This window comes from Panthera tigris, chromosome A2, assembly GCF_018350195.1.
Source record: "Panthera tigris isolate Pti1 chromosome A2, P.tigris_Pti1_mat1.1, whole genome shotgun sequence".
Taxonomy (NCBI): Eukaryota; Metazoa; Chordata; class Mammalia; order Carnivora; family Felidae; genus Panthera; species Panthera tigris.
In genome coordinates, this window is record NC_056661.1 from 145019845 (window position 1) to 145042500 (window position 22656).

The 22656-nt window shown below is 52.9% G+C and overlaps 1 protein-coding gene across 6 annotated transcripts; it reads left to right on the forward strand.

The window, feature by feature from the left end:
* The first annotated feature begins 645 nt into the window (after nucleotides 1-645).
* On the forward strand, nucleotides 646-22138 carry CPA5 (carboxypeptidase A5). 6 transcript variants are annotated; one of them, XM_007078093.3, is made up of 13 exons: nucleotides 646-1150; nucleotides 1664-1723; nucleotides 2226-2437; nucleotides 4306-4387; nucleotides 5427-5561; nucleotides 14243-14341; nucleotides 15490-15591; nucleotides 16776-16877; nucleotides 17222-17332; nucleotides 17775-17865; nucleotides 20714-20913; nucleotides 21211-21295; nucleotides 21811-22138. In XM_007078093.3, the coding sequence occupies exons 3-13, from the start codon at nucleotides 2322-2324 to the stop codon at nucleotides 21996-21998; spliced, it is 1311 nt and encodes a 436-aa protein (XP_007078155.1). In that variant the 5' UTR covers nucleotides 646-1150; nucleotides 1664-1723; nucleotides 2226-2321; the 3' UTR covers nucleotides 21999-22138. The 6 variants fall into 6 exon arrangements, with proteins under 6 accessions (XP_007078155.1, XP_042828343.1, XP_042828350.1 ...); XM_042972409.1 differs by having other exon boundaries at nucleotides 646-1020; XM_042972416.1 differs by having other exon boundaries at nucleotides 646-1016.
* The last annotated feature ends 518 nt before the right edge of the window (nucleotides 22139-22656 follow it).

Genomic DNA, 22656 nt, shown 5'->3' on the forward strand with positions numbered 1-22656 from the left:
CACGGGAGGTAAAAGTCCTCCAACAAAACTTCTTTCAGGAAACTCTCCCCGTCTCAGCGCGTGCAGAGTCCTTGTTATCTGTCCTCATGGTAGATTGTATTTGCGCCTTAGAGCACATACGCCAGCTATATTTTTACAATTATTTATATGCTCTTTAAACTAATTGTCTACTCACCCCATTAGAAATCTAAGGTCCAGGTCTGTATTGTTCTCTGTTTTATTCCCATACTTTATTCCTAGTAAGAAAGTGCCTGGCACATTATTGATATGCAGTAGACGCTTATTGAGTAAATGATTAGATGAATAATTATTTTTTGGTTAGAAGCCAATATTAGGTATTAAGTCAAGCCCCGCTCTGTGTCTCTGCTTCATATCCAGCCATTGAAGGCACTGCTTTAGGGCTAGTGAATTCCCATAGAACTGTACCGTGTAATATGATAGCCATCAGCCACCGTGGTATTTAAATCAGTGAAATTAATTCAAACGAAATCAAATAAAAAATTCAATTCCTTAGTCTCACTGGCCACATTTCGAGTGGCTAGTGGCTATCCTATTGGATGGCACAGGCACGGAACATTTCCATTATCACAGAAAGTTCTACTGGAAGTTCTCAAGAATTCCGAAGTGCTCTTCTCTCTTCCTCTCTCTTTTTCTTTTGCTCTCGCTCTCTCTCTCTCTCCCTCTCTCTCTCTCTCTCATCCCACCCCTAAACCAAATACAGGGATAGTTGTCTTATTATTAGTGACTTAAATGATGCTTTTGAGCGAGACGATGCTGGGTACTTTTGGTGCCTAGCACCATCCCACTTTTTTCTTTTAAATTCCTGAGCTGTTGTTTACTAGGACATTCTTTTATTCCTGTTTCTACTAAGGCTGAATGTTACTTGGGTGGAAAGCCTAATTGCTTTCTTTTCTAGGTCCTTAAACCCTTTGTTAATGTTTCTGTCTGAGAGTTCCCAAAGCCAGGGTTCTAGGAGAGTTTGGCATGTCTGAACAACTGAACCACGAAATAATGGAGTAGGTCCGGCGGGGTGTGGGAGCAGGGCATTCTGTCAATAAAAGAGCTCCCCTCTCTGCACACATGGCCAGTTAATTGGCCATTCTGGGAAAGTATGGATGGGGAGGGGGGCTTCTGAGAATCGCCGGTGACAGTTAAGTGGCCTTTTGTTGACGTCCTCTGCTGAACAACTTTGTTGGATTTAGTCTCTGCCTTCCCCCCCCCCCCGCCCCCCGCCTCCTGTGGATTTTCTGTTAGTTTCATCATTTACCATTCACACATCATCTTTCACTCTCTCCTTCCAATATGACTGCTTTGTGTGCTGGCCTCGGCTTTATTCCTGCTATTCCCAGCCCATAAAGGGGGCTGTGTGGGCCTTCAGCAGGACTGAGAAATTGACTCTGCTGTCTGTTGAGAACTATAATGATTGCAGTGACCTTCACGTCTGGCAGAAAATCCACTACCTGTGCCGGCATAATGGCGGCCAGCTGAACATAGAGAAAAGGGAGTCTTCACTGAATTCTTTCTCGTGCTATATGGATTTCCTTTGTTCCCCTCTCTATTCCCTTCTGTCCCCCTTCTCCCCACTGCAACTGGAGTGCTGACCTAAGATGCAGCTGTGACTAAGAGTTAATGCTTGGAAATAATAATACATTCTATTTTGCAGGCTTTGCCAAGCCAGTTCACCCACGTTGTCTCATCTAATATTCCCCCCAACCCCTGTGAGGTAGGGAGGGGAGGTATTATTAACCCCATTTACTGATGAGTAAACTGAGACTTAGAGAGATTAGGGCAGTTGCCCGAGGTCTTTTAGACAGGAAGTGAGCCCATGGTCCCTGTCTCTAAACCCAGCGTTCTTTCAATGGCGTCCACACCCTTATGCGTAAGGGGGACGTGGCCCAGGGGAAGCGTGAGCGGATGGGGAGGGAGAAGGAGAGCAAAAGAAAAGAATTAAATGAGGAGGGAGGAACGGAGTGGTTTCCTGGGGCCTTCCAGCTACTCTTCTGTTTCTCCGGAGAAGGAGGACTTGATGTTCACCAGAGGCTGGCCCAGCAAACCTCCAGGGAGGAAGGAAAGCCAAGAGCCTCGTCTTCCTCTTTTCCTCTTTCCTCTTGCCAGGAGGGGATTTGCCTAGCCGTGGGAAGGGGTGGCCCTAGCTCTGTCAAGGCCCTGCGTGTGGGAGCCACATGCTGGGTCTCCCCCAGAGAGAACCTAACGCCCCTTCTCAGGCCGGGCCTGCCGGCCTTTAGGTGCTGTCCTGTCCTGAGGCTTCGGCCATGCCTGCGCACGAAGAAAGGGCTTGAAGCTCGCCTGAAGGAAGAAGCATGCAGGGGGCCCCTGGAGGAGGCGTGGGCCCTGGGCTGTCCCCTGTGGACAGGTGGACGCTCCTGGTCTTCAGCTTTATTCTGGCAGCAGCTTTGGGCCAAATGAATTTCACAGGGTGAGTGGCTGCTCCATAGTGGGAGGAAGGGCTGCTGAGAGCTTGGGGACCAGATGTGCCAGCAGGGAGGAGGCTGTCTTCCTGGGACCTGGTCAAAGTAGAGGGAGTTGGGACCTCACTTCCCATTCAGGTCCATAATCTCCCACTCTCACACTCAAGGGTGGGACAAGCAGCTGTCTTACTGTCCTTCCCCACATGAGTTCTTTCTTCTTCTTCTTCTTCTTCTTCTTCTTCTTCTTCTTTTTAAGTTTATTTATTTATTTTGAGAGAGAGAGAGCACGAGTAGGGCAGGGGCAGAGAGAGGAAAGGAGAGAGAATCCCAAGCAGGCACTGCACTGAGAGCCTGATGCGGGGCTTGAACTCATGAACCACGAGATCATGACCTGAGCAGAAGTCAGACCCAGGCGCCACCTCCCCCCCCGCCCCCCCTCCACAGCATGAGTTCTTAATCTGCAGCCCATGGGGAAGTTTCCAGGGCTCCAAGATTCCCCCGATTCTTGCTTATATGTAAAATTGTTTATCTATTTTTTTTCTGGGGGGATGGTTTCCTCTGATTTTGAAAAACTTTTTTGAATGTTTATTCATTTATTTATTTATTTTTATTAAAAATTTTTTTAAAAAGTTTATTTATTTTTGACACAGAGAGAGAGCGCGAGCATGAGCTAGGGAGGGGCAGAGAGAGAGGGAGACACAGAATCCGAAGCGGGCTCCAGGCTCCGAGCTGTCAGCACAGAGCCCGACGCGGGGCTCGAACCCACAAACCGTGAGATCATGACCTGAGCCGAAGTCGGACGCTTAACCGACTGAGCCGTCCAGGCGCTCTGAATGTTTATTTATTTTTGAGAGAAAGAGAGAGGCAGAGCGTGAGTGGGGCAGGGGCAGAGAGAGAAGGAGACACAGAATCCGAAGCAGGCTCCAGGATCCCAGCTGTCAGCTGTCAGCACAGAGCCCGACATGGGGCTCGAACTCATCAGCTGCAAGATCATGATCTGAGCTGAAGTCAGACACCTGACCGACTGAGCCACCCAAGTGCCCCTGGTTTTCTCTGATTCTTAAAGACGTTAGTAACCCCCAGAAGACTCTGTATCCCTACCATATGGATACAGTATTGTCCTCCTTCGAATACGAATAAGCATTAGGATTTTACCCCAGGCCCTCTAGGGACATGTTTCTCAGCTTCCCAGACGTCACCTAATGGAATGACCCCAAAGTATCCCCATAGTAGTGACTGGAGGGGGCTGGGGGGGCGGGGTTCATCCTCCCTGATATCCAAGCCAGTCAGGGAGGGAGTCAGCGGCATCCCGGGTGGCGGACACCGGAGGTCACGCGCACAGCCTCTCGCGGCCTCTCCCCCGGGATGGGAAGGGCTCAGCTTCCTCTCGTATGTTAGCGTGAGGCTCATCTCCCCTTCCATGTCCTCAAGCTCTTGAGAGAAGCCTGGAAGGGGCACAGGGTTTGGACAGACCACGGCCTTCGGCCCTTGTACGAAGAGCACTCGGGGCCACTGTTGGTCTCCCCTGCCCTCTGTATCTATTCTTTTCTCCCCTTCGTTCCTTTTGTTTCCCAGGCCTCCTCCATTCTCCCATATTCCTGTCCCATACTTCCTCCCCTGTCTTGCTGCTGGGTTCGTCACTAGTTGTGACGGGCTTTATTTAGTGGCTCGGGTGGTCTGTCCTTGGTCTGGAGCGACCGCTGTCCCATGCTGAAGGACTCACGTGCTTCCCAGAGTGGCACGTCCTTCTGCTCAGTCTCCTCCAGCCTCCCAGCCTTCCTGCCGGGTCCCCTCAGCCTGGTCCTCAGGGTCCCCTAGCCCAGCCTTCCAGGGAGCCGTCTCAGCATCTCCCTCCACCCTCCCTGTGTCTTTCCAGAGACCAGGTTCTTCGAGTCCTGGCTAAAAATGAGAAGCAGCTTTCACTTCTCAGGGATCTGGAGGGCCTGAAGCCCCAGAAGGTGAGGACTCCTCAGGGCTGGGGAGCGTGTTCTCCACTTTCTTACAGTGGCCTGCATCTCCAGCCCCCTGTCCTGCTCCCCGAACCCCAAACCTGCCCCTATCATATCTGCCAAAGATCACAACACCGTGGAAAATCAAATGTGGGATCTTCTTCGGGAAAGGTTGGGAACACTCGCCCGGAGAGTTGGGTGGCCTTTCTTGGCCTTCTCCCCTGTCCTAGATGGGGAGCTGCCGAGCAGACCCTGTCAGGGGCCACCTCACAAATGACTGGAATGTCCGGAAGCCACCCGGGGAGTACATAGGTCTCTGGGTGGGATGCCAAGTAGTATGCAGACTGGACACATCGGTTTCCCCCGCTGAAACGGCTCAGCTTGGCGAACCTGTGTTTTATTTGGGTTCGTCCCTGTCAGCCCGAGCATTTGTTTCCGAGAACGTTTGTCCTCTGCGAGTATTCCACAATGGAAAACATTTTCTTCAACAGTTACAGTAGAAGGGTTTTGTTTGAGGGCTGCCGAAGCAACCAGGTGTTTCTGGATGTGGCCCAAAGCCCCTGTCCCTATTCGTCTGAGTGCCCCTATCTACCAGGACTCATAACACTTTATAAGAATTCTCTCCCTTTTCCAAGTTGGTGAGTAGACGTAGCATTTGGAGGTCATGGGAATCCAGGTCGGGTTCCTCCCCCCCCTCCCCAGGGCTTGAGGGCAGTGATGCCTCCCCCTTCTGACCAGGGTTCTTGTCCATGTGAATGCCCCGTATGATGAGCTGTCTCACTTTTAGCAACTGTTTAGGGTTCTTGGGGTCCAGGCGAAGTTGGAGGGAGGCTGGGAGCGAGGGTGCTCGGAATCGGAGAAAGAAACGCAGCTCGGGGGTTTTGTTTGCCCCCATCTCTGTGCTCGGCCTGAGGGTTTTCATTTTGGAACTGGGGCCCTTTTAACAGTCTAAGAGAAGAAGACCGTCTGCCTGTCTAAGGTGCCCACAGGATCATGTATGAGGACACGCGATTAAACACATCCCATTTTCCTTTCCTTTGTGGCCAAGGTGGACTTCTGGCGTGGCCCAGCCAGGCCCAGCCTCCCGGTGGATATGAGAGTTCCTTTCTCTGAACTGAAAGACGTCAAGGCTTACCTGGGCTCTCACGGCCTTGCTTACAGCGTCATGATAAAGGACATCCAGGTGAGGTCCTGCCCCAGCACCATGGCTAGGGTTTCACCTTCCACGTGCCTTTCTGGTTTGAGCCCAGCCCAGAGGAAAGCAACCCAGGGCTCACAGTGGACAGGTTTCTAGAGTTCCGTCTGCATTCTTGTGGACCTGCTGTAGAAGGAACGACACCTCACACTTCTCAGAGAATATGTAAAATCTAGGACAGAGCCCACGGTCGGGGGAGGGGGGGACGTCCTCCTCGTGTGGTAGTGGCAGTCACTTGTGGACGAGTCCTCTTGTGGGGGGATTTGCAGCTCACAGCAGAGGAGGAGACCAGGGAGGAGGGAGACAGCAGCAGGTAGCTCGGGTCTTTCCTGGGCACCCGGGGGAGGCAGCTCTGGAAGAGTCCCTTTGCTTTTCTGACCGTCCCTGCCGTCCTGGCTGTCCCACGACACTTGTACCGCCAGGCTCTCGGTACTAGGAGGTCCCAGGCTCCTCTCCCAGGCAGGATCCTCCCAGGGGAATAGCTTTGGGAGGGCTGCACACCCACCCTCGGGTAGGACAGAGAGAGAGCCTTCATCCCGGCCGCGCCAGTGTCCCCGCCCGCCCTGGTCGGCGCAGCTCACCGTGACATTTTATTTCTGTTGTTCTGTCTTCAAGGGTATCCCAAGGAGCCCCCTTCCTAAAGCGCTTCTTGTGGGCACCGCGTGCCGGTTAGGCGCCTCTGGCCGCACCCCTCCACAGATGCTGCGGTGCCCCTGCAGGATCGCAGCCCCAGACATTCCTCCCCAGCCACGGCGCGCTGCAGCTACTCTCTGAGAACCCAGTCTCCCGGAGCGCACACACATGACATCACATGCCAAGGGATAAACGCATCAGGGGCATTCCTTTCCCGCGAACGCACCGGGCTGGGCCACTCAGATCCATGCCCAGACCTTTGTCCCTCATGGGGCACATGTGTTTGCTGCTCAGTGCGTAGGGGTGGCCTCTTCCTCTCATTAATCCCCCACAAACCCAAATGGGGAAACTCCCGCAGACAAGACAGGGGACCACATGGAAAGAAACAGCACTCAATTCTCATTTTTCGCCCACGCGGGCATCTTCAGGTTCGCATTTCCTCGCTTCTGCCCCGCCCTGAAAGCCCGCAGCATTGAGCCAGCAGAATGCGAAGAGGTCTCTCAAAATGTTCTGTTGATTTCTGCACATCAGAAATGGCCCCAGAGGCACCTCTGAGCCTGCCCCCTGGCTCCTCTGGAGCTGTCCTCTTCACGTTCCTTGGCCTGTCCTCCCCCCGTCGTCCCCAGGCTGGAATCCCTTCTGGGGGCGTTTTTACTCCCTGTCAGTAGATGCCCTGGACTGTCTGCCCTAACCCAGCCGGGCAGGATTTCCCCCAACACCTCGCTCTGTCTGCAGTGCATCAAGCTCCCATTGTCATACTTAAGATCCCATTTTGGCTTGGAGGGAGCTGGGGGGGTAGGGGAGGCTGCCGTGTTGAGTTGATTTGTGGTGGCGAGGGGGAGGGTGTCCAGGAGGAGAGAAGCTCAGAGGCGCTAACAGGAGGGGAAGGCTTTGCACCACTCAGGTTTTTGGCCTCTAGCCTTCCGGTTCGGTTATTGACGCACGGGCCTAATCTCTTCTGAATCTTCCGGATCTCTCCGCCGTAGCGTTTGGCGTAGCGTCTCTTGCACGGCGGGCCCTCAACGGTCTCCACAATGACTCTGTTGGCAGGTTCGGAAAGAGTGTGCCCAGACAGAGGCCTTGCTATTAGGTTGGTCTTTGTCTCCAGGGCCCCCTCTCCTGAGCCCCTCAAGGTCCAGGCTCGGGCCTCTTATCTATCTTTATGCCCTAGCGCCTCCCATGGCACCTGCCACTCGGTTGGGGCTTAATAAATGTTGGTTGAATTCACGGATGCGAGGAAAGGAAAGAAGTGAGGGTGTGTTTGCTCGGCAGCACGAGGCTGAGAGGGAGCGTGAAAAACCTTGGTGCCGGCTTCCGGCTTTCGCTTTGGCCAGGGGTGCTGGAGATTTTTGAGGAAGGGAAGTGTCCCCTGCTCCCCGCCCTGCCCACCCCCACCCTCCCCTAAGCTGTGATCAGACGCCTGCTTGAGATGGAAGAGCTGGGTTCGTTTGTTCCATCTACTGATCTGGAGATACCTACTGTGTGCAAGGTGCAGGAAACACAAAGACAGGAACTCCGGTTCCGGTTCCGTATCCAGGGGAGCCGGGTCGCGGGGGTGGGGAGTGGAGGCGAGTAAAGCAGTGATTACAATGGAGTGGATGAGCTTGCTGATGGAGCTGATGGCGTGCAGCAGGTTGCTATGGGAGCCGAGGACAAGAGGCTCTGCACGTAGGGAGGCTCTGAGAAGGCGGTAATTACGGTGCGGCTGAAGAGCAGGCGAAGGGGGACCGGGAGGGGAAGGGCCCCCCCCCCCCCGCCTCCCTGTTGGCAGTGAGGCCCGACCAGATCACAAGGGGCATCCTCTGTTGGGTGAAGAGGTCGAGATTTATCCCGAAAAATCATGGGGGAGCCATGGGAGGGCTCTGACGGGATCAGATTTGCATTTAAGAAAAAAAAAATCCCTCTGACAGTGACAATGTTGAGTTGGGGACAGGAGCAGGGAGAGACTGACAGGCAGGAGGGGGCTGAGGAAATTGCAGTGGGCCAGGCAAGAAATTATCTGATTCCGAGTGAGCTCTATTTGCATTTAATTTTTCTTCACCTCCCCCTTTTTTCTCAGCCCTTTGGTTTTGGTGTTGTTGTTTTTTGTTTTTTTTTTCTCTAGGATGAGTCACCATGGAAAAGCTTCACTTGAGCAATCAGCTCTGTGGATTTTAATGGCTTTTTTCTGATTACAAAATTAATAAATATTCATGTTAGATAATTTGGAAAATAGGGGAAAGCACAACGGAGAACACAAAAATCACCCGGGCTCTGAGCATCTAGAGCAAAATGCAATTTAGTGTAAATATTGCTTTGCCAATTTCCCCCTCTCTACTGGATCATTCTCATTAGCATACAAATGTAGTTATTTCTCTTACCCCCCAAAATCCTCTCTCGATCCCGTCCCCCCCGTCTCCAGCTATCACCCCATTTCTCAGCTTCCCCGTACAGCACAACTCTTGGAAATACGGGCCATACTTGTCACCTCCATCCTTCTCCGTGGGTGGACTGTCCACCCCTCACTTCACCAAAACTGCCCTTGACATTCGTCACCCACAGCTCCTACGTCCAACTCAGTGGCCAACTTTGAGTGCCCGTTGTTCTTCCACCTTATTTAGCACAGCTGGTTGCTCTCTCGTCTTTGAAACATGTCCTGTCTTGGCTTCCGGGACACTGTCCTCTCCTGGATGTTATCCCATCTAACTGGCTCTCCTTTGCATGTCATTTTCCTATTTCCCAGTTCTGTCCTTTGACTTCCCCTGGATCCTCTCATTCAAGATCACGGCGTTGGATACCTTCAGCCTCCTGAATATTCTCATACTTGCATCTCCAGCCAGACTCCTACACTCACCCTGAACTCCAGACTCGGGTCTCCAACCGCCTCTTCCTCATTTCCACCTGCCTGCCTAACGGGCGTCTCAAATGTCACCGTTCCCAACCGAGCCCCGCCCCCTCCCCCCCAACTTGCTCCTCCACAGCCCTTCTCCATCTCAGGAAATGACAACACCATCCTTCCGGTCACTCAGGCAAGAAGCCTGGAGTCGTCCTCAACTCCTTTCTCGCATCCCACATTCACCAAATCCCGTCAGCTCTCCCTTTAAATTGTATCGTACCAGGGCACCTGGCTGGCTCAGTCGGTTGAGCGTCCAGCTTCATCTCAGGTCATGATCTCACGGTTCGTGAGTTCGCGTCCTGCTGTCAGCACAGAGCCTGCTTCGGGTCCTCTGTCCCCCTCTCTCTGCCCTCCCCTGCCCCATCCCCACTCTCTCAAAAATCAACATTAAAATAAATAAATAAATAAATAAATAAATAAATAAATAAAATGATCTTACTATGCTATGCTACCACCTTGGGCCAGCACGCCGTCAGCCCCACACCTGGATTGTTCTAAGAGTTTTCTAACTGCTGTCCCTAATTCCTTCCTTGCCTCCCTGTTGCCTAGTCTCAAAACAGCACTCAGAGGGGTCCTTTAAAATTATTACTATTATTGTATATTATATCCCATTATGTCACTTCTCTGCTTAAAACCCTCAATGACTTCCTAACTGAGAGTAAAAGCCCAAGTCCTTAAAATGGCCCTGAAGTACAACACCCTCGTCACTGACTGCCCTCCCCTGGCTCCCTCTGCTCCAGAGACCTGGACCTCTTTACTGTTCCTTGAACTTGCCTGACCCATTCCTGCCCAAGGGCCCTTGATGAGATTCCCGTCTCGGGGCCTTTGCACTTACTGGTCCTTGTGAGTAGAATGCTGTTTCTGCAGATACCTGCATGACTTATTCCCTTGCTGCTTTCAAAACCTTGCTCACAGGTGAGTCACCCCCCAAATTACTGTCGCCCTGCCACCCTCCTCTTGCTCCTCCTCATGGCTTCGTGCTAGGCGACGCTCCAAGCATTTTACGTGTATTAACCCCTCTAAGCCTCACGGGAACCCCTTAAAGAATGTGCTCAAGTGTGTGCTAACGTGACCCCCATGTCTGAAGGCACAGAGAGAGATGAATACTTTGGTAAACCGAGGCCCAGAGAGATTAGTGCCCCATTAGTGATTGCGTCGAGATTTAACCAGAGGCAGCCCGGCCCCGGGCCCTGCACTCTTTGCTCCTGAGCCATCTGCCTCCTCCACAGTTGTCACTGTTGTTTGTGTGGGTGGTTTTAACTCTGCCTTTGGGGCAGTGCAGCCACCCGTTCAGCCTTGACCTCTGAGGGGGTCCGCGCTAAGAACCCCGGGTCTGTAGCCACCCACCACGTAGGCACAGACTGCATTTGCTACCAGCCACGCAGCTGCTACTGCAAATGTTGGGCCTGTTAGAGAAGGCCAGGGACACATGAGGAGAGGTGACTGCTGCTGTCACGGAGCGGGGGTGGGGGCGGGGGGGGGGGAGATGCGTCCATTTTACGTCTGCGCAGCTGGAGTTCAGCGGCCGAGTGCTGGTTCCTTTCAGGCGTCAGCTTCGCCCTTCCTGGGCCTCCCGTGGCCTCCTGCCCTCCTCCATCCTGGAGGTGCTGTTCTTTGCTTAATGTTCCCGTCCTTCCTCACCCCTGTCATAAATTAATTCACACCAAGGTATTACTTTCCTTGTCAGGTTATGGCTTCCAGGGAGGCAAATGGCTTGCTTCCGAGTCGTTTCTTTTTTTTCTCTGAGAAGCCTGACAGGGCTGTAATTAGGCTTCCCCGAGCCTGTGGCAAGACTGCGTTCTCAGTTCTCCCCTCTCCCCTCTCGGCCTTGTGAAGGGAGCCAACATCTGTGTATTTTTCAGGCCAGGGTAGATTAGCGTTCTTGGGATTGGGGCCCAGCTGTGAGGGCTGAGCATTCCCAATTTGTGAGCGGGTGTCACATCCATTCACAGGGCTGTGAGGGTGTTTGGAAAGTTATTTGCAGTTTGGTGCCCATTTCCCATTTGCCCCCAAGCCCTTCTGTGGAACAAAGAATGGCCTCCTGGGAGCTGTTTGCTGCTGTGTGGGTGTCCCTGGGCTGTGGGAAGAGCTTCCCAATTTCTCCTCCCTGTCCTCCACCTTTTCCCACCGCCTCAGGTCCTCCGCCAGTCCCTAGGAAGTTCATCTCGGTGGGACTGGAGGGGGACTTCCGGGTGCACCAGCCCCGGGCTGCTGGCTCCCTGCGGCTGCTCACCACAGCTGGTAGTGCCTGGCCCAAAGTGATGGGCACACACTGGTCACGGTGGGCTGCTGAGATTTCCGTTGGTTTCCTGGGAGAAGACAAGTCCCTTTTGTTAGAGTGTCCCAGGGAGGTGCCTGTGCCAGCAAGGGTCAAGGCTCCTCCAGGCTTCCTTACTTGCCCAGCAATCTCAGCTTTGCCCAAGTGGGAATGTATCCAGCTTAGCTAATTCAGCCAAAAAACACTGCAATCACAATTGCCTAACGTGTGGTCGGTGCCCAAAAAGAAAAGAAAATGAGGCCCAAGCAGCGATTTCCAGTCCCATTTTTAAATCTGTGAACTTGAGGGTTGTGAGCAAGCTGACCGGGGCAGCAGGGTGAGTGGGCACTGGACAACGGCCTTGTCTGCGGGGATGGTGGTGATGCCTCTTTTCCAGCCCTGGGACTGAAGAGTCCATGGCTGCTACTTTATTTTAGCCATTAGGCCTTTTTGTTTTTGTTTTAGTATTATTTATTCATTAGAAGATTTTACTTATTGAAGTAGGAGAAACATGCTGCCAAAATATAAAAATAGGGAACATTTAAAAATTGCTTGAAATCATAATCTTTCTATCCTAACAAGCATTGTTTTCATAGTGGTATTTTCTGACATTTTACTGTCTTATTTTTCTATGCTCAGGGTATTGCTTTTTTGTTATTTTTTTCAAATAGTTTTTTTTTTATGTTTATTTATTATTTTTTGAGACAGAGAGAGAGAGCATGAACGGGGGAGGGTCAGAGAGAGGGAGACACAGAATCTGAAACAGGCTCCAGGCTCCGAGCTGTCAGCACAGAGCCCGACGCGGGGCTCAAACTCACGGACCACGAGATCGTGACCTGAGCCGAAGTCGGCCGGCCAACCGACTGAGCCACCCAGGCGCCCCTCAAATAGTTTTTTAAAATGTTTTACTTTTATTTATTTTGAGAGAAAGAGAAAGAAAGCAAGTACAAGTTGGGGAGAAGCAGAGAGAGAGAGAGAGAGGGAGAGAGAGAATCCCAAGCAGGCTCTGTGCTTTGAGCGCGCAGCCCGATGTGGGGCTCAATCCCATGAACCGTGAGATCACGATCTGAGCCAAATTCAAGAGTTGGACTCTCAACTGACTAAGCCACCCAGGCACCACACTTTTTTGCTATTTCAGAACACCTTTTAATTGCAAGAATAGTATGATGGATTTTTCACCTGTTGTTAACATTTTACACATTTTCTTGCCCTCTCTGTACATACACACACATATATGTACCTACACACACACAGATAAACATATAGTGGACCCTTGAACAACCTGGGTTTGAACTGTGTGGGTATACATGGATTTTTTTTTTGATAAATGCAGTACAGTACTATAAATGTATTTTCTCTTTCTTATGATTTTCTTAATAATATTTTCTTTTCTGTAGCTTGTTTTATTGTAAGAATACAATATATAACACATATAACATACAAAATATGTGTTGTCTGTTTATGCTATTGGTAAGGCTTCTGGCCAACAGCAGGCTATTAGTAGTTAAGTTTTTTGGAAGTCAAAAGTTATGTGTGGATTTTCAACTGTGGGAGAGATGGTGCCCCTAACCCTCTCATTGTTCAAGGGTCAACATTATATACCTATAGGTATGTATATCTATCTATGGGTGCGTATATATGTTTGTTATTTAGTATTACATATAATATATACATTTATTATTCTTATTCACCTTTAGTTTTGATAGCTAGCCAGCCTTAAGGAACCCAAGGCTAGGAATAGGATGTCTGGGCTCTTACCTCACCTTTGCCCCTTGTTGGCTTTGCCATTAAGTCCCTTCACCTCTCCAATCTGTTTTATCTCTGAAACATGAATAGTGAATTCCTGCCCTGTCATTTGGTCATCTGACCAGACCAATGGAGATAATGAGGATAAGGATGCCTGGTAAACTGAAAGACTCTGCCTGAAGCAAGACATCATCAAGACTCCCTTGTGTGACTTCGGGTCGAGGTCTTCTGCTTTCCCAGCATCCTTTGTGGCAGAGAGGCCGAGGCACTTCCCATGCTGCCGGTCAGTGCAGAGTGCTGGGGTGCCTCTATCCCTGGGTGCCAGTGTAAGGGTGTGAGCCTGGGGTGAAGGGCACTTGCCCACCTCACTGAATCCCAAGCTGGGAAGAGTGTCCCAGAATGATGTGGGAGGGCAACCCAATCCAACTGTATGCCCTCCCCATGGCCAGTGAGAAGTACTGCGTGTGGGCGGAGTACCAACTCCAAATGATGCCCAGGACATTGCTTTTGGTTCATCCATACTTGTGTTTAAGAGGCAGTTAAGACAGTAAGTAAAAGATTGTTGGCATATTGGTTTTGTAATTATTTGGATCAGCTTGCTCCATAGCTGGTTTCCCAAATGGCCTGGACATCAACTGTGTAGGCTACCCCCTGGGGGTAGAGTAGAGTGGGTCGGGGGGCCCTCCGCTCCCCCAGGGGGTCCAGTGTACGTGGTTCAGCTTGAGCCTTGACTCAGCAGTGTTCATAGAGGGCAAAAACAATGTTGGCAATAGATCACGAGCCCTCTTCTAGAATACTTTCATATCCCTTATTACATCTTATCCTATGAGCTGGGCAGGGCAAGATATTGCTATCCTCATTTCCATGCTGAGGAAACTAAGGCCAAGGCTCCACAGCAAGTCGGTGGCAGACTGGGAATGCAGCTCTCCGGACTCCTCGCCCCGTGCTCATTTGGGAAATGGAGGCACGAACACCAGCTGGCCAGGCAGAATCATCCGGCAACCGGCATCTCCTCCCACTGCGCAGCTCACACTCATGGTGGCTCGTTCCCCTGTGTCGGTGGTGTCTTTGTGCGCGGCCCAGCCGATGCGGGGTTCGGAAGAGGCCTGCCTGGCCCGGTTCTCCCCTTCCCTTCCAGTATGTGCTCTTGCCTCCTAGGTGCTGCTGGATGAGGAGAGAGAAGCCATGGCCAAATCCCGCCGGTTGGAGCGTAGCACCAGCAGCTTCAGTTATGCCTCTTACCACACCCTGGAGGAGGTAGGTCTGCCCAGTTGAGCTCCGGGCTCTCTTGTCCCTTTGGGCCCTCGGGGTCTCCCGACTCAGGCAGAGACCAGTGAAAGACTCTGAGGTTCACGGGAGAGTGTGAAATGACTCTTGGGGAGTCTCTGGAGAGCAGAGCAGACACTGGGTGAAGGTCTGTCAGGCAGACAGCTTCAAACAGGTCCAGAAGCCAGGATTCATATAGGGATAGAGAGAACTCAACAGTACAACCCAGGGCAGGTCTGGGACTGAGGAAAGGTCTACTAGGCAGAACACTGAGGTAGGGATGCATCACTGGCCAGAGCAGAGCAGGTAGTGGCATCTCCAAATCCAGCACTGTGGCTGGGGACTCAGGGGTCTTGACTTCTCCACAAGCATTTCTGGTGTCAAGTGGCCCCAGCTGTGGGTCCTGGAGCATCGAAGGGACAGGAAGCCAGGCACATTGGAGAGCCATTTTGTAGAATAGAACAGAGTTGCCTCAGTTGGAGACAATTCTTGCTCCCAGTTACAGCCTGCCTTTCTGGACACCCAGCCCAGAAAGAAACTCAAGGCATAGGTTCCATTTTCATGAAAAAGATGTGATGGGATTGACATTGTCCCCTCTGGTATCACTGTCATTACTCTCCCGTTTCACATGGCCTGGAAGAGAAGATCCATTTTTTCCCATATGTTTGGTAATTCAATTATGTACATTGAAAGAGTGAGGGAAGGGGTTAATATGGCCTGTCAGTATTTACTGACATCCGAGATAAATAGTCCTGCTTTCAAACGGCTTAGAATCTCTAAGGGCCGAGAAGACCAAAACAGCTGGGTCTGTGGGGTCTGTCAAACGGACTGAATGGGCCAAGAGAGTGGAAGCAAGAGAAACTTCCACCCTGAGAGCCTTGCAGGTTGACCCTGGGGACTGGGTAGGGTGAGGACACTCCTCTTCCAGAAAGAGGCTCAGCTCTGCACAGGGCCAGTTGCCTTCGACACCAGCTCCGCGTCTTTGATGTGTGCAATTCTCCCGCCGGGTCCTTTTAGACCCTCAAGGGAGGTGGGACAGCACGGGGAGGGTGGAGTGGGGGAAGGAGGATATCCGGGGAGAGCCTGGGCCCCGCCCCTCCCTGCCTCCCTGCCGGTCTGACAAACTTCATTCCTTTCAGATATATAGCTGGATCGACAACTTTGTAGCCGAGCACTCAGATATAGTCTCAAAAATTCGGATTGGCCACAGCTTTGAAAATCGGTCCATTGTTGTCCTGAAGGTAAAAGCGGGCAGTGTTGACCACCAGACTCTACAGTGAGAGCCCCTGGCATAAGACTGAACTCACGTAGGGTCATGGCAGGGTGGGAGTTTTAGGGACAGAGAAGATGTGTACACTCCTGCCCTGAGGTGACCCACAGCTTTGGGGCTGTGGGGTTCAGGGACCTACTCTCGCAGGTATGGACAGGTGATGGTGCAGCGACCTGGCAGGTCCTGGGTCAGGAAGTAGGTGGGAGGGTTGCAAAGGAGATGGAATTGCAGGGTGGTGGTCATCACCCCTGGTCTTGGGAGGTGAATGCGTGAGTCAGCATTCTCCCTATTCCCTTGGTTGCTTCATCTGTGAAATGGGAAGGGAGATAAATAGAGGCCTCATTTACAAATGATTGAGGTCATCTGGCTCAGGCAGCCCCACAGATAGGCCCGAGTCTGTGGGGAGACCTCCCAGCCCTTCACGGGGGCCACTGGAAACAGTTGGAGCAAACTTGACGGCGGCAATGGCCTTGGTCATGAAGAAGGCAGGATAGGTAGGAGTGTGGAGTCGAGCCAAGCCCAAAACAAGTCTTAGTATGTGCCCTAAAGGGCCCCCTCAAGGCCCTTGACGTCCAGCTCTCAGACAAGACGGCGCTCCAGCTCTCGACAGCCCTGGGGGACTCTTCCAGAGGGCCCAGTGTTCTCATCTAACTTGGGACTTGACCTCCTCATTCCCTGCTTTGATTTCCCCCAGGGGCTGTCCGTGTCCTCTCTTTAATGTGACCTAGGACCTTGCTACTCAGAGTGGGGTCCTGGCACCTGCAGCAGCACCCCCGGGAGCCCGTTAGAAACGCCCAACCACAGACCCCTCCCCAGACCTACTGACTGAGAGTCTGCATTTTCGTAAGATGCGGGGGGATTCGTGTGCCCTTTAAAGTTTGAGAAACACTAGTCTCAGACACTTTCAGGCCTGGGAAGCTCTGTGCTTCCAGCTGGATCACCTTGCTTCCCCAGTGCACCACTGTGTCACCGGGGCTCCCACGCATGTGCACTTCACGGACCCATGCACAGGTCCCTGCATATACAGCCCCTGTCTCGGGACACAGGGCCGCCCCAGGCAGTGCCCATACACCTGGGGCCACCTTCTGGGAGCCTAGGGACAGCTCTGTAGCTGTCTCCGTTCAAACCTGTTTGGGACCCGGTGCTTTTACCCAGTTTAGCACTGGAGGACCTCAGCGCCGGGCCATCTGGATCGACACTGGAATCCACTCCCGGGAGTGGATCACCCATGCCACTGGCATCTGGACCGCCAAGAAGGTCAGCACAGATGATGGGGGTGGGGCTGGGGTGGCGGCTACTCGACTATTTTAGGGCGCCCCTGGTTGCGAGATTGTACTTGGCTCGTTTAAACCTCGGGGGCTCTCTACTCCCCTGTCCTTTGGAACAGCTGCCACGCGCTCTGGCCTTTTGCAGCGCAGCGCCCACATCCACCCTCCGCCTTCTAGTTGTTTAACCTCCAAGCCCGCAAAGAATGTATCTGATGGCCTGACGCCACCCCTGCCCGCGGCCACTGGCTGTGCAGAAGTCCTGACCTACCTCAGAGGAGAGCCTGCCAGCGCCTCCCATCCCTCACCCTGTACCCACTCTGCCCTGGCCTGCAGATTGTCACTGAATATGGCAAAGACCGCACGCTGACGGACCTACTGAACGCCATGGACATCTTCATGGAGATCGTCACCAACCCTGATGGGTTTGCGTTTACCCACAGCATGGTGAGGACATTCGGGAGGGAGAGGGTCAGGGGTCAGGGTCAGCTCTGTGTGTGGGGGGGGGGGATGCAGGAACGGTCACTGTGGCTTTGGGAAGCTGAGCTGAGGTTCACTGGGGGCTGGCCCCTCAGGGGCTCCTGGTGGAGAGTCTCACGAAGGCAGGCAGGTGACTCAGGTACTACAGCTGCGACTCAACCCCTGTCCTGCTGCCCAGGGAAGGCCACTGTTGGCAGCCTGTCCTCGGGCCTCTCCCCACACCACAGCTTTAACCATAGGCGATCCGCAGTCTTGGCCCAGCCTCGTAGCAGCCCCATCCTGCCTTAGGCATTCCTTCCTTTTGCCCCTCTCTGTCCCACCAGACACCCCCCACCCCTTCCTAGGACAGGATGTCGGAGGCTTCCATCCCTGGGAAAGGGGTGAATGTCCCCCACCCTGGGCTTTTCAGAACCGCCTGTGGCGGAAGAACAAGTCCACCAGACCTGGAATCTTCTGCATCGGTGTGGATCTTAACAGGAACTGGAAGTCAGGTTTTGGAGGTATGGCAATCTGCTGGACCTGGGGGCAGGGCTGGAGAAGGTCGTCTTGGCACGTCTCTCACACAGTCAGGTTATGTGGACTCATAACCGGAGAGGCAATGTAGTTAGTTAATGCGAGTGAGTCATGGCAGGAACAGGCAAGCACACGCCTAGGATTGGCTGTGCGATATGGGGAGGGGTTGCACACGCGTGGGCCATGTACGCATCCGCTCCAGCTTCGTGGGAAACGCGGGAAACGGCTCCTTGCTGCAGGGGTCAAATCCTAAATATGGCAGGGAAAGGTACAAGAGAGTCTTCAGGTTGTCCCTTCAGGAGGGACAAGATAGCCTTGCTGGTTGTTGAAAACCTAGAGTTTATATGCCCCCCAGATCTCTCCAGCCCTTCCTTGTAGGGAGCCCACCAAGAGAAAATGCCTTCAAACTCATTTCCCGAGAGTCATGACCTGAAATTTGCCCTTTGGGGAGGCCAGAACAGTAGTTTAAATCTAAAATAAGCCAAGTTCTTATCATTGACACTGACTTGAGCCTGGTTTTTACTTGCGACCCAGTTGCTTTGTAATCCTGGGCTGATGGGCTGGTGCGTATCTGCAGGGCCATATTTCTTCCAGGCAGAGGTGGGCAGCTTCCTCTCAAGTTCTTGGTGTTCTTCCTGATTATCACCCTTACCACACCGGGGACATAGGGATTAGATGGGGAAACTGAGGTCTCCAGAAAGCCTAGGGACTAGTATGTGGACCCTGGGAATGCAGCGATTTGATGAACGGGATCCTGGGTCTAGCCAAGACAGGTTGCGTGGGCACCCCCTATTCTGGGGGTGTAGTGGGGTCAGAGTTTGGCTCCACAGGAGGCAGTGCCATTGCCGTGGAAAAGCAGATCCGCAGATGGATGGCCAGACCAATGAGACAGAACATTGTAGATCTGCCCATCACTGAAAATCTAGCTTCTCTCAGTCTGTTTTCATTGAAAAATAATCGTCTAAAGCATCCAGAGCAAGGCGCTCAGCCCATGGTGTGGGGGCTGCCTGAGGATCTGGCACTGTGTGTGTAACCACTTGTGTAAGGGAACACAACCGTGTAAAAATGGGTGTTTTCACCTTCAAATGACCAGCCACTTTGCCCCAAGTTGCAATCCGTGAGGGCCCCTCAGAACCGGCTGAAGTGAGTACCCACGGACCCTGAGACAGACTGGCTAGCAGAAAGACAAATTACCTTTTAAAGAAAATAACTTTTGTGTGTTTCACCACAGGGGGCTGGAGGAAATCAGTATATATACAATGTAAAAAAAAAAAAAAACAAAACGTATGGGAAAAAAAAAAAGGCCCAGAGGGGACAAAAAGCTCCCATAATCCCACCACCCAAAGATTACTGCTTTTAATAATTTACCATGTCCTTCCAGAGATTTCCCCTTGCTACAAATTACATTTTCAGAGAAGGAAAAATAAATAGCTAATGAATCCATTAGCAGGTACTTGTGACACAGGCAGGCTCAGAGGACTTTGACTATGAACGTCAGAGAGAGGCAGGCAGCTAATTCCCATTTGGTCAGGGGAAGATTAGTTTATGCTGCTTAGCTCAAACCAGAACTAATGGCCTGAAGTGTTTCTCCATATTTGGGCAAAGCCACCTGGTCGTTGGCAGGGGAACCGCTTTCCTTGCGTGGGCTGCAAACGCAGACAAAGCTTTCAGCCTCCCCCGCTCTGCTCATCTGTTGCTGTTTGTCATTCAACAAGTGTAGCAAGTGCAGAAGCTCCCGGCAGACACAACAAACAGGGCCACTGTCCAGCCTGTGGGGCCGCTCCTCACCCTTGCTTCCTGCAGGCGCATCCCCTTCTCACCAGGGTCCCCGCCCCGGGCGAGGACCCGCAGACCGAGGGGGTCTCACTCCCCGGTGACAGAATTGCCTCCGGGCCTGCCTGTGGACAGAAATAGTGTGTGTCTGGGTTGGTGACTCAGGCTGGAAGATTTTGTTTATGGTTTTATCATTGCCTTAATTTAATTGCTGCATAATGAGTAATCTGTAGACCATCCCTCCCACTCACGCTGCCCTCCCCTGCGCTCTTGGGGAGGACCGGTTTGCTGCAATCCTAGTGCAGCATCCGAACCAGTCCATGGGCCAGGCCCCCCGGTCCTCAGGCCAGTGCACTGCCCTGAGGGTCTGGGGGCGGTGGGGGGGGGGTCCTCTGGCATCCTTGGAAGGCTCCAGAAGTTGGGGTGATCCCTGACCTCTGCATTGGGCTTGTGCGCAGTCATTTCAGGAAGGAGGAAGAAGAGGAAGAACAGGGATGGCTCCTTCCAAATAACCCCCAAATCTTGACCAGCCCCCAGCCCAGCCCCCCATGACGCGGCCCCTGGGGAGGGCAGGCAGACAGAAGAGGAAGAAAAGAAATGGAGAGCAAAGAAGGGCAACAGAGTCGCTGAGTCGTGGTGTGGTTGGCCCTCTAAGACTAGGGTTTGTGATAAATACCCATCGAAATCTCAGTGGCTTAATATAGTAAAAGTTTGTTTTTCATGCACAGGAAGCTCAATGTGGGTAGGTGACTCTCCTTGGCAGCTTTCTCCCAATCGTGAGAGAAGGATCCGGGATGCTTCCTCCATCTAGAGGTTTTTGCTTTCAACCACATAGACTGAGGAGAGTGTGGAGAAGTCATGCCTGCTCTTACCAGCCTCCAGCTAGAAGTGACACCTCATTACTGCTCACATTCTCGTTGGCCAGAAGTAGTCACATGGCCTCAACCAAACTGCAAAGGAGGCTGGGACATGTGGAGGAGTCGCTGGATATTTTGTGAGCAGTAAGTGTCTTTCCCATGCCTTGGAATTTGAAGCCTCTGGGTGCTTTTATTTTTCTTCCAGGAAATGGTTCTAATAACAACCCCTGCTCTGAGACTTATCGTGGGCCCTCCCCTCAGTCGGAGCCAGAGGTGGCTGCCATCGTGGACTTCATCACATCCCATGGGAACATCAAGGCTCTGATCTCCATTCACAGCTACTCTCAGATGCTCATGTACCCTTATGGCCGCTCACCGGAGCCTGTTCCAAACCAGAAGGAGTTGGTGAGCTTGGCTGCTGGGGGCTTGGGGGAGGCATCAGGCAGGCTCCCACAGGGTTGAGGCCCTCACTCTGAAACAAGGGTCTGGACCAGTTAGTTGACCCCACGGTAGGAAGGAGAGGAGAGCTTGTCGTGCTCCCATGTGGTCAAGTTCAAAGCCGGAGGTGCTGTGCTCCCTTCTCGTGAGAGTCATCTGCATAGCCAACTTCCAGGACGCCCGAGTTCCCGTTTCTCAGCAGCTGGTGAGGGTGTGGGAGCACGGGGAGCCCCGGCCTCTCACCCTCTGGATGTAATCTCGCAGTACGATCTTGCCAAGGACGCAGCGCAGGCCCTGTATGAGGTCCACGGGATCCGGTACATTTATGGCAGCATCAGCACCACCCTCTGTGAGTGACCCTTGCCCTGGCTGCTGCTTTCGGCACCACATCCACCGGGGGGGTGGGCCGGTGCAGTCTCTTTGCCGACTGGCAGCACTGGTTGGCCACAGGGCCGGGCCATAGGTCTGACCGGGCTGAGTCAGAGCTGGTTTCCAATCGGAATAGAAGGGTGAGTGGTGGCACCCAGAAACAGGCAGCTGCTTCTCTGCAGCACTAATTAATGCCCAACTCCCAATGCCTGGCTCTGTGATGGTCCCTGAGAGAGGAGATCTTAAGGGTGGTGGCCTCGAGGAGCTTTCCCTTTGCCGGGGAGAGAGAATGGGGAGAGAGGGCAGGGGGTGGCCCAGGTTGAGGCCTGGGTCAGGAAGCTTGATGCTGTCCGGGGTGAGTTGGGGTCAAGCTCCCAGGGCCCACTTACCACTCAGGATGCCTCTTAGCAAAACACCCTATTCTTCCTTTGGGGGCCATTTCTTTGCCCTTTTTTTTTTTTTTTAATTTTTTTTTCTTTGCCGTTTTACATCCAGATGTGGCCAGCGGGATCACTGTCGACTGGGCCTATGACAATGGCATCAAGTTCTCCTTCACTTTCGAGCTCCGGGACACGGGGCGCTATGGCTTCCTGCTGCCGGCCTCCCAGATCATCCCCACGGCCCAGGAGACGTGGCTGGCGCTTCGGACCATCATGGAACACACCTTGAATCACCCCTACTAACAACACCACCGGGGGCAGAGCGGGAAGGTTCATTCCCTTCCCCGAGGACCGGGGCTCCTCCTGAAACCCAAGTGATGCCTCCTGTTCCCCACACCCCAACCCTGACCCCTTAGGAGATAAATACAAGTTTGAACAGGCTTGATGGCCTCTGGGGCTGGCCACCAACCCCTTTGGGCTCGCATTGAGGAGGGGAGAGGGGCACTTGAAACGCCTCTTCAGTCCCCAGGTACTCAGGAGGGTGAGGGGCCAGCCGACCTTACACTTGCTCGTCCTGCAAATGTGGGTCCTCCAGGCCCACGGCAGACAACGCACCTGCTGGGGGCTGCTAGTAGGCACATTGTCCCCTTGGTGTTTACATCCTAAGATGATCCTGGACAATGTTTGATCAAAAGCAGCGGCTCTCCGGTGGCGACATTTCCGGCACCTTGAGGGAGAGGTGGGGACAGGCAGGCAGCTTCCTCCTCTTCCTGCTTCATTTCCTATGTTGGTAGGGGTCAGGGGTTCATTTCAGACTCCCCCTCTTTGAAGATCCCATTCACCCTCTAAAGGAGAGTGAACAAGTCACTGGTTTGCGACCTGCGCCTCCTGGGCACCCTCGCAGTCTCCGGTGGTCCTGGACAGAGTCACGGCCAGTCAGGGCCAGCACGGCGAAGCACCA

Coding starts and splice junctions, on each gene's coding strand:
- CPA5 (XM_042972400.1), top strand. CDS start 2,322: ATGCAGGGGGCCCCTGGAGGAGGCGTGGGCCCTGGGCTGTCCCCTGTG. Junction 2,438..4,305: donor GGCCAAATGAATTTCACAGG/GTGAGTGGCTGC, acceptor GTGTCTTTCCAG/AGACCAGGTTCTTCGAGTCC. Junction 21,296..21,810: donor CAGCATCAGCACCACCCTCT/GTGAGTGACCCT, acceptor TTTTACATCCAG/ATGTGGCCAGCGGGATCACT.